The sequence below is a fragment of the Hyperoodon ampullatus genome (genome assembly GCF_949752795.1).
Source record: "Hyperoodon ampullatus genome assembly, chromosome: 7".
Classification (NCBI taxonomy): Eukaryota; Metazoa; Chordata; class Mammalia; order Artiodactyla; family Ziphiidae; genus Hyperoodon; species Hyperoodon ampullatus.
Window position 1 is genome coordinate 11,979,640 of NC_136920.1, and position 17,066 is coordinate 11,996,705.

Here is a 17,066-nt window from a genome sequence, read left to right on the forward strand (position 1 = left end):
TTCTGTAATTGGTTCTTATAGTAACAAATAAAAAGCTGTTTTCTTCAGCTCCTCCTGGCTCAGCTATTCTCTGCCGTGTGCATGCGTGTGTGTGTGTGTGTGTGTGTGTGTGTGTGTGTGTGAAGGTGCTTCTTTATTTCCTAACTCTTACTCCCCCCTCCTTTTTACTTAGGGGATTCTGGGAGTTGTTAGAGGCCAGAACAGGATGTAGCCCACTTTGGGGTGTATTGTAGGATCATATCACCTAGCTCTGTGGTGTATTTGCACAGACTGCTGCTTCAAGGATCCCCAAGGGCAGCCTCAGCAACTGCCTTGATATTGGGGCCCACTCTAGTGCTGTTTCCTCTCTTTTTAAGTTTGGGAGACAGATTAGACATTTGAGCTGGCCCCAACAAGAGGAGCACCTTAGGAGAGAACGAGAAGTTAAGTCTACTGTGTGCTCCTTGAGCACTTTCTTTAGAGATGGGGAAAAGCCTCAGCAGTTGTGACTTGCTCAAGGTTAGATCCTGAGATGTCTGCCTCAGGTCCGCTGCTCTTTCCACAGCCGGAAGCTGTGGAAAGCTGTGAGTTGATCAAACACAGCAGGAGCTGCTTAGCCCAGCTGATAGGCCCCTCCATCTCATGGTCCTTGTCCCTGGGGCCTCCCTAGCTCTCTTACTCCCACCCTGGCCTGAGCCAACACCTCGGTAGTGTCGGGCGGAACTGACCACTATAACAGTCTAGGAGGAAGCAGCACCCTCCAGTGTCTTCACTCAGCTGCCACCATAGCAGTTTCCGCTAAATGCCTTTAAGTGGGCCGGTGGCTCTGGCTCCTGGTGGGTGCACCCCACGCAGCCCGCTAACGCGGAAGAGAGGCGATCTGGCTGTAGCCCGTGGAGTCCGGCAGGTGCCCGGTGGGGGCAGAGCTCCCCAACCAGGGTTAGGAAGAGGTCGCAGAACTCCCATTCTGGGAGAGGACCGACGGCAGAGGGAAAGGGTAACAGCCCTGAGGAGGTTGGGAGTTTAGGGACAGTGCGGGCTTCGTGGAGGATCCGCCTTTATTCACTAGGTAAATATGGGGTTGAGGATACAGTCTCTACTGCCCCTTGAAGGAGGACACAGCCTGCTCTCAACCACCCAGCAGGGAAACCGCTTGCCGTCTAGCCGAGGGCCCGGCAAGAAACCCGGCACACTCTGTGGCTGCCTTATGAATATTCACGACCTTTGGGCCAATCAACGTCTGAACAGCTCAGAGCACACCAATGGGCTTACCGCATGCAGATAAGCATCGTAGATGGTATTCCTAAAGCTGGTAGAGACTTAAGTCGGGCTGGAAACGGAACCTTGAGCGGAAAGAGCTCGGTTTTCGGAGGAGTGTACCTTGCGATTGGGCGACGGTTACGTCACTTCCTATCGGACGGGCGGAAGTTGCTTCCCAGCGTGTTGCAATTTGTAGAAGTGAGTTCCGGTTGTGGCCGAAGTGGTTGCGTTTTGTTAGTACCGGACAGTTGTGATGGCTGCGGCGGATTCGGATGTCGAACCGCTGCCTCGCGGGGGTTTCCGCTGCTGCCTCTGCCACGTCACTACGGCCAACCGTAAGCGGTGGCTAGTGAGGGGGGTGTTTATGGGCTTTCGTCTTTGGGCCCTAGCGAAAGTTAGGGTTATAGGTCATAGTTCTTGCCAAGTCGGTTGGTAGGGTCTCACCTCCGTTTTCTCTCCGCTGTCCGAAGGGATTACAGAGTGGGGGAGAGTCCCACCACCTTACACCCCAGCTTCCCAGTATCCGAAATCTCGACGACAGAAGTCTCGTTATTTTATTTCCTCTTTAACCGTCATCTGTTGGATATTACGTTTGTGCCTGCTACTCCGCTGGGCTCTAGCGCGGGGAGAGGGGATTTAGAGATGAAGGAGCTCACCACCTAGAGATGGAGACAATTTCAGTACCCTATAGATGTGTTTGGAAAGCTGCAGGGTCACAGAGAAGGTAGTAGTAAAGTGAGGGAAGCCCTACAGAGGGGCTTCCCAAAGGCAGAGATGGGTGAAGTAACATGGTATGCATGTTGGGAACGTGGGTTTGGAAAAGGAGACAAGGTCCTTTTGTGACAGCGCAGGAGTCTCAATGAAACCTCATATTCCACTTTTGAAGTCTGGAATCATAATCTCCCCTGAACATGATCTTTCATTCTTTTCCTTTGTGAATGGCACTACCACTTGTCCAATAGGGCAAGCCAGAAATCCAGGATAGTCTTCTCTGGCCCCACATATACACTGGTGACATCAAGCAGCTGACTCAAAATGTAATAAAAATTTAAAAATCAGCTAAGTTTTCCCGCATTCACCATGTACCAGACTCTCAGGCAAGTGCTGTATATGAATAATATGAATGTGGTAGGTACTATTATTATCTCAATTTTATACCTCAGGAGACATGAACAGCGAGGTTAAGTAAGTTGCCCAAGATTTCGCACAGCTTGACAGACCTGGGATTTGATTCTGGGTAGTGTGACTTCTGATCCTGCACTTGTAATCTCTATACTATACCCAGAAATGATAAATGGGAAATAGTCTAGGGTCCTGATTTATTTAGTCCTTCTATAAATGACCTAGATAAGTTACCTGTTAATTTCTTTACAGTGTGCAGGTGTGGCTTTACCTAGCACTTGTAGATGGTTTAAGAAATACTTGTGGGGCTTCCCCGGTGGCACACTGGTTAAGAATCCGCCTGCCAGTGCAGGGGACACAGGTTCCAGCCCTGGTCCGGGAAGATCCCACATGACGTAGAGCAACTAAGCCTGTGCACCACCACTACTGAGCTTGCGCTCTAGAGCCTGCGAGCCACAGCTACTGAGCCCACGTGCCACAACTACTGAAACCTGTGCGCCTAGAGCCTGCGCTCCACAACAAGAGAAGGCACTGCAATGAGAAGCCCGCATACTGCAACGAAGACCCAGTGCAGCCAAAAAAAAAAAAAGAAATTAAAAAAAAAAAAAGGAAATGCGTTTCTGTCAAAAAAAAAAAAAAAGAAATACTTGTGTACAGCCAGTTCTCCTGGGAACCACTTAAAATGCTTTATATAGGGCCTCCCTGGTGGCGCAGTGGTTGAGAGTCCGCCTGCCGATGCAGGGGATACGGGTTCGTGCCCCGGTCTGGGAGGATCCCATATGCCGCGGAGCGGCTGGGCCCGTGAGCCATGGCTGCTGAGCCTGCGCGTCCGGAGCCTGTGCTCCGCAACGGGAGAGGCCACAACAGTGAGAGGCCCGCGTACCACAAAAAAAAAAAAAAAAAAAAAAAAAAAAAAAAAAAAAAAAAAAAATGCTTTATATAGACAAATGGACAAGAGAGGAAGCTGCAAGGAGCCAGGACTTTGTCAGAATCAGTAGGATCTAGGTATGCCGAGAACAAAGTTGGGGTAGGTACACTGAAGAGCAGTTCGGATGTTTTTGTCCTCACGTTTGTCTTTGCAGGACCCAGCCTAGAGGCCCACCTGGGAGGCCGAAAGCACCGGCACCTGGTAGAACTACGAGCTGCTCGAAAGGCCCAGGGACTTCGAAGCGTGTTTGTCAGTGGCTTTCCCCGGGATGTGGATTCTACTCAGCTCTCTGAGTACTTCCAGGCATTTGGACCCGTGGCCAGTGTTGTCATGGACAAGGACAAGGTAGAGTGAGTGGCTCTGGGAGTAAAGAATGAGTCAGGTGTCCTACACACCAAAAGAAATGGGGGAGGGAGACCAGCAGCCTGTTTCTGCTGGTTCCTAGTGTGGCTTGCCCTTGGTGGACACTCCAGTACTTGGGCTAGTCCAGCTTTGTGAGTCTCTCACCCTCGCCCCCCACCCCTGCTTGGATTTTATCAGTTCGTCAGAATTAGTCATTGGGGAACTTGTTGGTCATTTATTTATTCAATCAGTCTTTTATTTGCCAAATATTTATTAGCTGCTAACTTTGTACTAGGCACTGCTTAGAACTGCATTCTGAGTAGTGCATAGGGTAGTCATGGTTCCTGCTTGCACAGACCTTACAGTCTAGTGGAGGAAGTAGACAATTAAATGAGTAACTACTACAGTGAAGTGGGTGCTTTTTTTTTTTTTTTTTTTTTTTTTTTTTGCGTTACGCGGGCTTCTCACTGCTGTGGCCTCTCCCATTGCGGATCACAGGCTCCTGGATGCGCAGGCTCAGCGGCCATGGCGCACGGACCCAGCCGCTCCGCGGCATGTGGGATCCTCCCAGACCGGGGCACGAACCCGCATCCCCTGCATCGGCAGGCGGACTCTCAACCACTGCGCCACCAGGGAAGCCCGAAGTGGGTGCTTTAAGACCACACCATTGGGAGATCTATCCTAACCCTTCAAGAAACTGGTTGATAAACCAGCTAGCAGTTTATTAAATTATGCTGAAAGGTACTGAGGTCATCCGGTCAGAACACCCTGTCCTCTGGACAATGCAAGACAAACAGACTTTTTCTTTGTGGTCCTTTTTGTCTTGCTTCCATGCCGACCTTTTGTCAGAGTCTCTCTAGTCCCCTGGAAGAAGTTTGCCATTGTGGTGATGTGCTCCGTGGTCATATTGTAGCTCTGAGGCTACACTCTGGTTTTGTGGGCTTAGATGATCCCAAATCTACTTAGCAGCCCAGGTCTTCTCTTACCACGCCGTGGGGTCTGTTTTTCTTAGAAATTGCATTAAGCAACTGACTCACAATGGTTTAAACAAACAGGGTTCAATGGTTCTCTTATAACAAGAAGTCCAGACCTGGGCCATCCAAGATTTTACTGTTTTCCTGCTCTGTCATTATTGGCATATGGCTCTCACTTCATAGTTGTGATTATGCTGGTTCCACATCTTCCAGCAAGAAGCAGCAGCAGGTTGAAGGGCAGACCATCAAAGGCTAGGGTCATCTGAGTCTGATCCCTTCCCCCGGTTTCTTTATTTCCCAGGCAAATATTTCTCAGAGGCCTCTTCAGCAGACATCTCCTTATATTTCATTGTCCAGAACTCTGTCTATCGCCTGGTTACTCCTAGCTACAGGGAAGCCTGGGAAATGAAGTTTTTTTTAGCTGGGCACTTTGTCCCTCTGAGCAAAAAGCAGGGTTCTTTTAATAAGGAAGATGGGAGAATGTATATTGGGTGGGCAGTTGGCAGTGTCTGTCCCAGGTGACTTCTTCAGAAAGCTCAATGCCACCCCTTTTGTTCATATTTATTTCAATTGTAAAGAAAGATCTTTTCCTGAACTTAAACCTCAAGTTTTTGAGGCTTCTATCAATAATTATAACAATAATGACTAAAATTTTTATGGAGCAGTTATTATGTACCAATTATATGCTAAGTACTGTATGTCTTATTTAATCTCCACAACATTTCCTTGAGATCATCACTGGGGAAGTTGGAGGTTTGGGGGAGTCCCTGCTTGGGAGGCAGTCACAAGTTACTTAACCTCTCTGAGTTTCAGCTGCTTAATTTGTAAAAAGGGAATAATAATACATACCTTGTTGTAGGAATCTTACGAGACTTCGAGATAGCTTACATGAACTGTTCGGTTAATAATAAGCCCTCAGGGGGCACGGGTTCAGTCCCTGGTCGTGGAACTAAGATCTTGCATACCACACAGCGCGGCCTAAAAAAAAAAACTTGCAAAAAAAAAAAAAGACCTCGGTAAATAGTGGCTCTAGATGGGGATGCTGGTATTGAGAGGAGAAAAATGGCGGGGACACGTCCTTCTGAATCTGCTTATCCCGCCCTCCCTGATGCCTTTTGTGCAGTTCTTGAGAGAAATACGTGCACACAGACAAGGCCAGGCAAAGAGACACCTAATTGCTAACTGGGGCTCCGGCTGCAAATTTGGTGTTGCACTGCAGTCTGTTGAGCTGTGTGATTCCTCAGAATCAGAAGATTCGCTTGGGCAGGCCCAAGTGACTGCCTTTCTCCGTAGTTTCACTTTGGTTCTTTGTGCTGTTTGACATAGGGTAGAAGTGAGGGTAGACAGGGGACCCCGTTTTCTTCCCCCGCCTTGTATTGTCAATTGATGTTATATATTATTAAGATATATAATTCACTGGTTGTTAGTATATTTGCAAGATTCTGCAACCATCATATGATCTAATTCCAGAATGTTTTTTATCACCCCAAAAAGAAACTGTGAACCTATTATCTGTCCTTTTCCAATTGTGATTCAGGCCTGTGTGCTGGTGAAGCCATCCCCCTGGTTAATTTTTGTATATGGCGTGAGGTAGGGGTCCAACATCATTCTTTTACATGTGGTTATCCAGTTATCCCAGTTGAGAAGACTGTTCTTTTCCCATTGAATGGTCTTAACACCTTTGTTGAAAGTCAGTTGGTCATAGATGTACGAGTTTATTTCTGGAGTCTCAATTACATTCTCTTCATCTGAATGTCTGTCTTTTTTTAAAAAAAATAATTAATTAATTAATTTTTGGCTGCATTAGGTCTTCCTTGCTGCACACGGGCTTTCTCTAGTTGTGGCAAGCGGGGGCTAACCCTTCATTGCGGTGCACAGGCATCTCATTGCGGTGGCTTCTCTTTGTTGCAGAGCATGGGCTCAGGAGAGTGGGCTTCAGTAGTTGTGGCTTGTGGGCATAGTTGCCCTGCAGCATGTGGGATCTTCCTGGACCAGGGCTCGAACCTTTGTCCCCTGCCTTGGCAGGCGGATTCTTAACCACTGCACCACCAGGGATGTCCTGAATGTCTGTCTCTATGCCAGTACCACACTGTCTTTTTTTTTTTAATTAAAAAATGGTTTGGGAATTCCCTGGTGGTACCGTGGTTAGGACTCAGCGCTTTGGCTGTCGGGGCCTGGGTTCAATCCCTAGTCAGGGGACTAAGATCCCGCGAGGTGTGCGGCACGGCCAAAAAAAAATTTTTTTTTAATTGAGGTAACATTGGTTTGTAACATTATATAAATTTTATGTGTACAACATTATATTTCTATTTCTGTATACCCTACAGCGTGGTCACCACCAAAACTTTAGTTTCCATCCATCACCATACAGTTGATCCCCTTTACCCATTTTGCTCTGCTCCTTCCCCTCTGATAATCACTCCTCCTCTCTGTATCTATGTGTTTGTTTGGTTTGTTCCTTTATTTATTTATTTATTTATCTATTTAATAGATTTTTTTTTTTTTTTTTTTTTTTTTTTTTTTGCGGGACACGGGCCTCTCACTGTTGTGGCCTCTCCCATTGCGGAGCACAGGCTCCAGACGCGCAGGCTCAGCGGCCATGGCTCACGGGCCCAGCCGCTCCGCGGCATGTGGGATCTTCCCGGACCGGGGCACGAACCCGTGTCCCCTGCATCGGCAGGCGGACTCTCAACCACTGCACCACCAGGGAAGCCCATGATAGATGTTTTTATGGTATATATAGTACTTTATTTTTTAAAAAACTGTTTGTTTATTTATTTATTTATTTATTTGGGCTGTGCCAGGTCTTAGTTGCAGCACGCGGGATCTTTGTTGAGGCACGTGGGATCTTTTAGTTGCAGCATGCGAACTTCTTAGTTGTGGCATGCATGCGGGATCTAGTTCCCCGACCAGGGCTTGAACCCGGCCCCCTGCACTGGGAGTGTGGAGTCTTACCCACTGGACCACCAGGGAAGTCCCTGTTCATTTATTTTGTTTTTTGTTTGTTTTTTATATTCCATATATAAGGGAAGTCATATGGTATTTGTCTTTTTTTGTCTTACTCATTTCACTTAGCATAATACCCTCAAAGTCCATCCATGTTATTGCAAATGGCAAGATTTTTTTTTTAATAGCCGAGTAATATTCTATTTTATATATACACCTCATCTTCTTTATCCATTCATCCATTCAGGGGCACTTAGGTTGTTTCCATACCTTGGCTGTTGTAAATAATGCTGCAGTGGTGATGTGCTCCGTGGTCATACTGTATTTGTATTTCTGTGGTATCCGTTATTATTTCTCCTCTTTCATTTCATACATATATGTATGTGCATATATCTTTTCAAATTAGCGTTTTCATTTTCTTTGTATAATAACCCAGGAGTGGAATTGCTGGATTGAATGGTAATTTTAGTATTAATTTTTTTGAGGAATCTCCATACAGCTTTCCATAGCGGCTGCACCACTTTATATTCCCAACAGTGCACGAGGGTTCCCTTTTCTCCACATCCTCGCCAAGACTTATTTCTTGCCTTTTTGATAATAGCCATTATAATAGGCATGAGGTGATGTCTCATTGTAGTTTGTTTTTTTTTTAACCTTTTTATTTTTGGCTGTGTTGGGTCTTCATTGCTGTGCACGGGCTTTCTCTAGTTGCGGCAAGCGGGGGCTACTCTCCCTTGCGGTGGCTTCTCTTGTTGTGGAGCATGGGCTCTAGGCGCGCTGGCTTCATTAGTTGTGGCACGTGGGCTCAGTAGTGTGGCTCGCGGGCTCTAGAGCACAGGCTCAGTAGTTGTGGCGCACAGGCTTAGTTGCTCCGCGGCATGTGGGATCTTCCCGGATCAGGGCTCAAATCCATGTCCCCTGCATTGGCAGGCAGATTCTTAACCACTGTGCCACCAGGGAAGTCCAGTCTTTTTGTTTTTAAAATTTTGGTTGAGCTGTATAAGTTCTTTATATATTTTGGATATCAGCCCATTATCAGATATATCATTTGCAAGTATCTTCTCCCATTTGGTGGGTTGTCTTTGTATTTTATTGATGGTTTCCTTTTTGTGCAGAAGCTTTTTAGTTTGATGTCGTCCCATTTGTTTATTTTTGCTTTTGTTTCTCTTGCTTGAGGAGACATATCTAGAAAGATATTAAGACCAGTATCAAAGAGCTTACTGCCTGTGTTTTCTTCTAGGAGTTTTATGGTTTCAAGTGTTACATTCAAGTCTTTAATCTATTTTGAGTTTATTTTATTTTATTTTATTTATTTATTTTTTGGCGGTACGCGGGCCTCTCACTGTTGTGGCTTCTCCCGTTGCGGAGCACAGGCTCCGGATGCACAGGCCCAGCGGCCATGGCTCACGGGCCCAGCCACTCTGCGGCATGTGGGATCTTCCCGGACCGGGGCACGAACCCACGTTCCCTGCATCGGCAGGCGGACTCTCAACCATTGCGCCACCAGGGAAGCCCTATTTTGAGTTTATTTTTGTGTGTGATGTGAGATAGTGATCTAGTTTCATTTTTTGCATGTGGCTGTCAAGTTTTCTGAACACTGTTTATTTATTAATTTTTGCGGTACATGGGCCTCTCACTGCTGAGGCCTCTCCCGCTGTGGAGCACAGGCTCCGGACGCGCAGGCTCAGCAGCCATGGCTTACGGGCCCAGCCGCTCTGCAGCATGTGGGATCTTCCTGGACTGGGGCACGAACCCGTGTCCCCTGCATCAGCAGGCGGACTCTCAACCACTGTGCCACCAGGGAAGCCCTGAACACTGTTTATTGAAGAGACTGTTCTTACTCCATTGTATGTTCTTTGCTCCTTGTTGTAAATTAATAGTCCATATACATGTGGGTTTATTTCTGGGCTCTCAGTTCTGTTCCATTGATCTGTGTGTCTGTTTTTCTGCCAGTACCATGCTGTTTTGCTTATTATGATTTTGTAATATAGTTTGAAATCAGGGAGTGTGATACCTCCAGTTTTGTTCTTCTTTCTCAGGATTGCTTTGGCTATTTGGGGTCTTTTGTGGTTCCTATAAATTTTAGAATTTTTTGTTCTGTTTTTGTGAAAAATGTCCTTAGGATTTTGATAGGGATTGCATTGAACCTGTAGATTGCCTTAGGACATTTTGACAATGTTAATTTTTCCATTCCATGAGCATGGAATGTTTTTCTATTTATTTGTGTCTTCTTCAGTTTCTTTCAACAGTGTCTTATAGTTTTCAGTGTATATGTCTTTCACCTCCTTAAATTTTATTCCTAGGTATTTTATTCTTTTTGTTGTGATCGTAGATAGTTTTCTTTATTTTTCTTTCTGCTAGCTGATTGTTAGCATATAGGAAGAGAACAGATTTTTGTACCCTGCAACTTTACTGTATTCATTTATTATTTCTAATGGGTTTTGGTAGAGTCTTTAAGGTTTTCTATATATAAGGTCATGTCAACTGCAAATCGTGATAGTTTTGCTTCTCCTTCCCAATTTGATGCCTTTTATTTCTTTTTCTTGTCTAATTGATCTGGCTAGGACTTCAATACTGTTTTGAATAAGAGTGGTGACAGTGGGCATCCTTGTCTTGTTCCTGATAGCTTTCAGATTTTCACCATTGAGTATGATGTTAGCTATGGGTTTGTCATATATGACTTTTATTATATTGAGGTGCATTCCTTCTCTACCCATTTTATTGAGAGTTTCTATCATAAATGGGTATTGAATCTTATCAAATGCTTTTTCTACATCTACTGAGATGATCCTATTTTTATTCTTCAGTTTGTTAAAGTATGTGTCTTGTTGATTGATTCACGGATGTTGAACCGTCCCTGCATCCCACTTGATGGTGGTGTATGATCCTTTTAAGGTATTATTGTATTGGATTTGCTAATACTTTGTTGAACATTTTTGCATCTATGTTCCTGAGAGATATTAGCCTATAGTTTTCTTTTTTTGTGCTGTCTTTGTATGGTTTTGGTATCGGTGATGTTGGCCTTGTAAAAATAAGTTAGGGGGCTTCCCTGGTGGCGCAGTGGTTGAGAGTCTGCCTGCCGATGCAGGGGACATGGGTTCGCGCCCCGGTCCGGGAAGATCCCACATGTCACAGAGCGGCTAGGCCCGTGAGCCATGGCCGCTGAGCCTGTGCGTCCGGAGCCTGTGCTCTGCAACGGGAGAGGCCACAACAGTGAGAGGCCTGCGTACCCCGCCGCCAAAAAAAAAAAAGTTAGGAAGCGTTCCCTCCTCTTCAATTTTTTGGAATAGTTTGAGAAGGATAGGTATTAAGTCTTCGATGGTCCTGGACTTTTGTTTTTTGGGAAACTTTTTGATTACTGTTTCAGTCTCCTTACTCGTGATCAGTCTATTCAGGTTTTCCATTTCTTCATGATTCAGTCTTGGAAGGTTGTGTGATTCTAAGAATTTGTCCCTTTCTTCTAGGTTGTCCCTTTGTATGTTTGTTGGTGTATAGCTTTTCATATTCATAATATTCTCTTACCCTTTGTATTTCTGTGGTATCCGTTATTATTTCTCCTCTTTCATTTCTGATTTTATTTATCAGAGGCTTCTCTCTTTTTTTTCTTAGTGAGTCTAACTAAAGTTTTGTCATTAGTACCACACTGTCTTGATTACTGTAGAGAGTACCTTTGTATAAGCAGGATGAGGTTCTAGCTTTACCACTGAAGAGAATATAAAAAAAATATGGCCTTTTGCCAGAGCAGTTATATTTTTTCTGCTCCTGCTAACGTTTTACCTTAAAAAAAATGACCCAATGAATATCATTAAACTCAACCAAATCATAGCAGCACTGCTGTCATATTGCTGGTAAGTTCGTTGAAGATAGGGTTTATGTGTTTAGATTTATGCGTAACACAGTGATCATTACATGGATTGTTAATATTAAAAGAGTCTAATTAAAGCAGGAAAAGTTAGGGCATGAGTGATAGTATTACCAGTGAAATGTCATTGGGAAGACTGGGGTTTTATAAAATAGGTAAAATGAGGTTTTTCAGAGGCAGGCTTGGGTGAGAATAAAATGCATGCAATTTGAGTGAAGGAGATAATTGCTTTTCTAAATATGTTCCCTGGTGGGAATTCCCTGGCGGTCCAGTGATTAGGACTCCATGCTTTCGCTGCTGAGGGCGCAGGTTCAATCCCTGGTAGGAGAACTAAGATCCCATAAGCCTCGAGGCGTGGCCTAAATAAATAAATATGTTCTCTGATGTTATCAAAACAGCAAACAAATTTCCCAATTTATATGGTGGTCCCCAGTTTAAAGATTCTCACCCACTGTCAGACCATGTGTTTGGATTCTGGGTTCTAAAACCATCATCATTGTCCCTGTTGTGGTTTGACAGGGAGTGTTTGCCATTGTGGAGATGGGGGACATGGGTGCCCGGGAAGCTGTCCTCTCACAGCCCCAGCACAGCTTGGGAGGACATCGCCTGAGGGTCCGGCCACGGGAGCAGAAAGAGTTCCAGAGCCCAGCCTCCAAGTCCCCCAAAGGAGTGGCCCCCGACAGTCACCAGCTGGCAAAAGCACTAGCGGAGGCCCCGGACGTGGAGGCACAAATGCTGAAGCTCGTGGGGCTGAGGGAGCTGTCTGAGGCTGAGCGGCAGCTTCGGAGCCTCGTGGTGGCCCTGGTGCAGGAGGTCTTCACAGAGTTCTTCCCTGGTGAGTCACCTCCCTCACTGTGTCTGAGCCCTTCCTGTCCTTCCTCCCCTGTGTTTGCATCCCCAGTCCTCCCTAAGCTAGTGGTGTTCATTTGCCTGCTTTTCCATCTTTGTGCCCCATTTTGTTCTTCCACCACTTACTCCCTGCAGTGTCTCTTGACCTTTATTCTCTGCTCGGCACCCAGGCTGTGTGGTCCATCCTTTTGGCTCTTCCATAAACAGCTTTGACGTCCATGGCTGTGATCTTGACCTCTTCCTGGATCTGGGGGACTTGGACGAGCCCCAGGTATGTGACCATGGAGGCAGCTGTGAAGAGTCAGTGGAAATGGTCATGTCTGGGCAAACACTTGACCTCTCGTGCCTTAATTCTTCATCTATAAAATGGGGTAATAGGACCTGCCTGAAAGAGTTATTATAATTGGAGAAATGTGAATGTGTATGGATATTGGATAGGATAAAATGAATCAACATGGGATAAATGGCATTTGTAACAGGAAAAAAAGTCAGATTGCAAAATAGCATGTATAATATCTTATTCGGGGAGATAATGGGTTATGTTTTTGCTTATCTGTGTTTCTAACATTAATGTACAGATCCTGCCTTGGGAATAGGAAAGGGTCATTACTTTTTAAATAGACTATTTTTTAGAGCTGTTTTAGGTTCATAACAAAATTGAGCAGAAAGTACAGAGTTCCGGGCTTCCCTGGTGGCGCAGTGGTTGAGAGTCCGCCTGCCGATGCAGGGGACGCGGGTTCGTGCCCCGGTCTGGGAGGGTCCCACATGCCGTGGAGCGGCTGGGCCCGTGAGCCATGGCCGCTGAGCCTGCGCGTCCGGAGCCTGTGCTCCGCAACGGGAGAGGCCACAACAGTGAGAGGCCCGCGTACTGCAAAAAAAAAAAAAAAAAAAAAAAGAAAGTACAGAGTTCCCATATACCTCTCGCCCACAAAAGTTTTTTGTTGGTTTTTTTTGCTGCACCTCACAGCTTGCGGATCTTAGTTCCCCCACCAGGGATGGAACCCGTGCCTCCTGCAGTGGAAGTGCACTGGAGTCCTAACCACTGGACCACCAGGGAATTCCCTCTTTAGTCTTAGTTAATCTGGAACGGTTCCTCTGCCTTTTTTTGTTTTTCATGACAATAACGTTTTTGTAAAATACTGACCGTTCATTTTATGGCATTAAAAGGTTAATTTTTTTTTTCTTTGCTGTACGCGGGCCTCTCACTGTTGTGGCCTCTCCCGTTGCGGAGCACAGGCTCTGGACGCGCAGGCTCAGCGGCCATGGCTCACGGGCCCAGCCGCTCCACGGCATGTGGGATCTTCCCGGACCGGGGCACAAACCCGTGTCCCCTGCATCGGCAGGCGGACTCCCAACCACTGCGCCACCAGGGAAGCCCTAAGAGGTTAATTTTTAAAAAGGCTTGTGAAGGTTAAATGAGTTGATATTTATAAAGCCTTTAGAATAGGGCCTGGCACATGAGAAGCAGTAATAGATATATCTTAGGGATGGAATGTTCCCCGGTTAGGGGACTACAGGTGAGGCAGTTACTCAGCTCGTTTCCATCCACAGCCAGCCCCAAAGCCCGCAGAATCTCCATCCCTGGACTCGGCCCTTGCATCCCCACTGGATCCTCAAGCCCTGGCCTGCACCCCAGCCTCCCCTCCAGACTCACAGCCTCCAGCTTCTCCCCAAGACTCGGAAGCCCTGGACTGTGAAGTCCCTTCCTCCTCCCTGGCACCCCAGACTCCAGACTCTGCTTTGGCCTCTGAGACCCTCGCCTCTCCCCAGTCCCTGCCTCCATCCTCGCCACTGCAGGAGGACCGGGGAGAGGGGGACCTGGGGAAGGCCATGGAACTGGCAGAGGCCCTGAAGGGGGAGAAAGCGGAAGGGGGAGCCATGCTGGAGCTGGTGGGATCCATTCTTCGGGGCTGTGTCCCTGGAGCGTACCGAGTCCAAACTGTGCCCTCTGCCCGACGCCCTGTGGTCAAGTTCTGCCATCGGCCTTCAGGTCTCCACGGTGACGTCTCCCTCAGTAACCGGTACCTTTGTTTGGGGGGCGGCAGGGAAGGCCAGATGGGCACTCTGGGGAGGTTGAGGAGGGTGCCCTGCACCAGCTGAGCCTTGAGGTTGTCCTTATTTGGTCCTGTCTCTCTTTCTGATGCTCATCTCATGTCTGGCTTTCATTTCAGTGTTTGGAAAGTGTGTTTCTTGGGATACTGTTTTTAAGGATTTAGGAAAGAGTTCCATCCATGGTGAATAAGTTTTAGCATTGGGAAATGCTGAGTTAAACACAGGCGGGTTTCTCCCTTCCCTCCCTCTCCCCCACTTCCTCTTTCCTCCTTCTCCCTCCCTTCCTATCTTTTTTGCATAGTAAAGGCTCTGATCAGTCTTACAATAACATGCTCTGTAACTGTCTAAGACATTTATAGGATGTCGTGTTTCCCAGACACATTTGATGTTCTTTTGTACATACTCTCTCCAGACCATGTCAGAAAACTCCTCGGGAAACCCTCTGTTGGCCTTCTTCCATCTGGCCCCCATTACACAAGCCTGGAATGAGAGCTGGGGGTGGTAGGTTCCTGAGCCCTAACACCCTTGTCCCCCGCTCTGTCCCAGGCTGGCCCTGCATAACTCCCGCTTCCTGAGCCTCTGCTCTGAGCTGGATGGGCGAGTACGGCCCCTTGTGTACACTCTGCGCTGCTGGGCTCAGGGTCGAGGGCTGTCAGGTGAGAATAAATCAGGACCGACTTGGGGCTCTGTTCGTGTCGGGGCAAAGGCAGGGACTCAGGGAGAGAAGGACCGGGGTTGCGAAAACTGCCAAGGAGGGGCTCAGAACCGCCTCTAATCTAACCGGAATTAATTGATTATTTACCCAGGGAGTGGCCCGCTTCTCAATAACTACGCCCTGACCTTGCTCGTGATCTATTTCCTTCAGACCAGGGACCCTCCTGTGTTGCCCACTGTGTCCCAGCTCACCCAGAAAGCAGGTACAGTAGCCCAGCCTCCACCCGCTCTGTCTCGTGAGCTTCATCTCTCTTCCTCCTCTCACTTAGACATATTGAGCTTCCCTGAGAATGAGATCTCTGCTATCACTCCCATATCCACCCTCCCCCGCCCCCCCTTAATCTTCCTGCTTCCAGGCTCACCCTCACCTTTTTTACTTTCATAGGTGAGGGCGAACAGGTGGAGGTTGATGGCTGGGACTGTAGTTTTCCCAGGGATGCCTCGAGACTGGAGCCCAGCACCAATAAGGAGCCCCTGAGTGAGTTTGGGGAGGCTGGGAGAGGACTAATAAATGGTGCTAATGACACAGTTACTGGCACACAGCAACCTCGTGGGATAGCTAATATTGTTATTGCTACTTAACAGATGAAGAAACCATGCCTTGGAGTAATTAACTGGCTTGCCCAAGGTCATGCTGCTGGCAAGGGGAAGGGGCAGTATCTGGGGGCACCACGGGAGAGAGGTCTGACCTCTTGTTTATAGGGATGAGAGGAGCCTGGCTCTAGCACTCTTCTGAGCCACTTGGGAGGGAAAAAGAAAGTCCAGCTAAGGGAATGGCTCTGGCACAGGGCTGATCTCACTTCTGGCCTCCAAGTGAGCCCTTCTCCCTGGTCTTTCTCTTCCTCCAGGTTCCCTGCTGGCCCAGTTCTTCTCCTGCGTCTCTTGTTGGGATCTTCGTGGCTCACTGCTGTCCCTGCGGGAGGGTCGGGCACTGCCTGTGGCAGGGGGCCTGCCCTCTGATCTCTGGGAGGGTCTGCGCCTCGGTCCCATGAACCTCCAGGACCCCTTTGACCTGAGTCACAATGTGGCAGCCAATGTGACCAGCCGGGTGGTCGGGCGGCTACAGAACTGCTGCCAAGCAGCAGCCAGTTACTGCCGAAGCCTCCAGTACCAGTGCCGTTCCTCCCGGGGTCGGGACTGGGGGCTGCTTCCCCTTCTGCAGCCCAGCTCCCCCAGCTCCCTGCTGTCTGCAACACCCATCCCCTTACCCCCCGCTCCCTTCACCCAGCTCACTGCTGCCCTGGCCCAGGTGTTACAGGAGGCTTTGGGGTGCCATATAGAGCAGGGAACCAAGAGACTGCGGTCAGAGGGAGGTGGAACTGGGGAGCCTCCCCAGGGAGGGACAAGCAAAAGATTGAAACTAGACGGACAGAAAAAAAGCTGTGAGGGGGGCCAGGAGGAACAGCAGGGACGTGCAGGGGGCCACGGTGAAGATGGGGTGGAAGAAATGGCGATAGAGGCTGGAGAGTCAGTGCAAGACTGGGCCATGAGGAGCCCTGGGCAGCCAGGGGAGCTGGCCCCGGTGACCGGAAAGCATCTAGGCACTGGAGAAGAGGGGCAGTCAGCCCCCGCAGCGCTGGCTGAACAGGGGCCCAGAGGACCTGAGGCAGCCCGAGAAGGGTCTCAGGCCGAGGCAGGGGAGGGGGTGTCGCTCTCCTCAGTGGGCTGGCGCTGTGCCTTGTGCCACCGAGTGTGGCAGGGGCGGCGGCGTGCCCGAAGACGCTTGCAGCAGCAAATCAAGGAAGGAGTTGGAGCTGGTGCTGGCACAGGAGCAGAGTGGCTGGCAACTGAAGCTCGGGTCACGCGGCAGCTGAGAGGCCTGAGCAGTACTGAACAGGCGCCAGGGGCTGAGCCACTCCTGACCTTCGTGGTGTCTGTCTCCCAGGCTGACCAGACTCTCACTGTGACCCCACTCCGGGATTCTCAAGGCCTGTTCCCTGATCTCCATCATTTCTTACAGGTTTTCCTCCCTCAAGCACTTCGAAACCTGCTCAAGTGAAGATGGGGACCCTAAAGGGCAATAAAGCTGCTAGTTTAA

At 48.2% G+C, this 17,066-nt stretch overlaps 1 protein-coding gene across 1 annotated transcript; it reads left to right on the plus strand.

Annotated features, from left to right (window-relative positions):
• Nucleotides 1–1,492: 1,492 nt before the first annotated feature.
• TUT1 (terminal uridylyl transferase 1, U6 snRNA-specific) lies at nt 1,493–17,066 on the plus strand (the record flags this gene model as incomplete). The annotated part of the gene is made up of 9 exons (XM_079707736.1): nt 1,493–1,574; nt 3,318–3,634; nt 11,933–12,248; nt 12,433–12,533; nt 13,814–14,283; nt 14,861–14,970; nt 15,121–15,231; nt 15,414–15,506; nt 15,877–17,066. The coding sequence occupies 9 exons, from the start codon at nt 1,493–1,495 to the stop codon at nt 17,025–17,027; spliced, it is 2,751 nt and encodes a 916-aa protein (XP_079563862.1). The 3' UTR covers nt 17,028–17,066.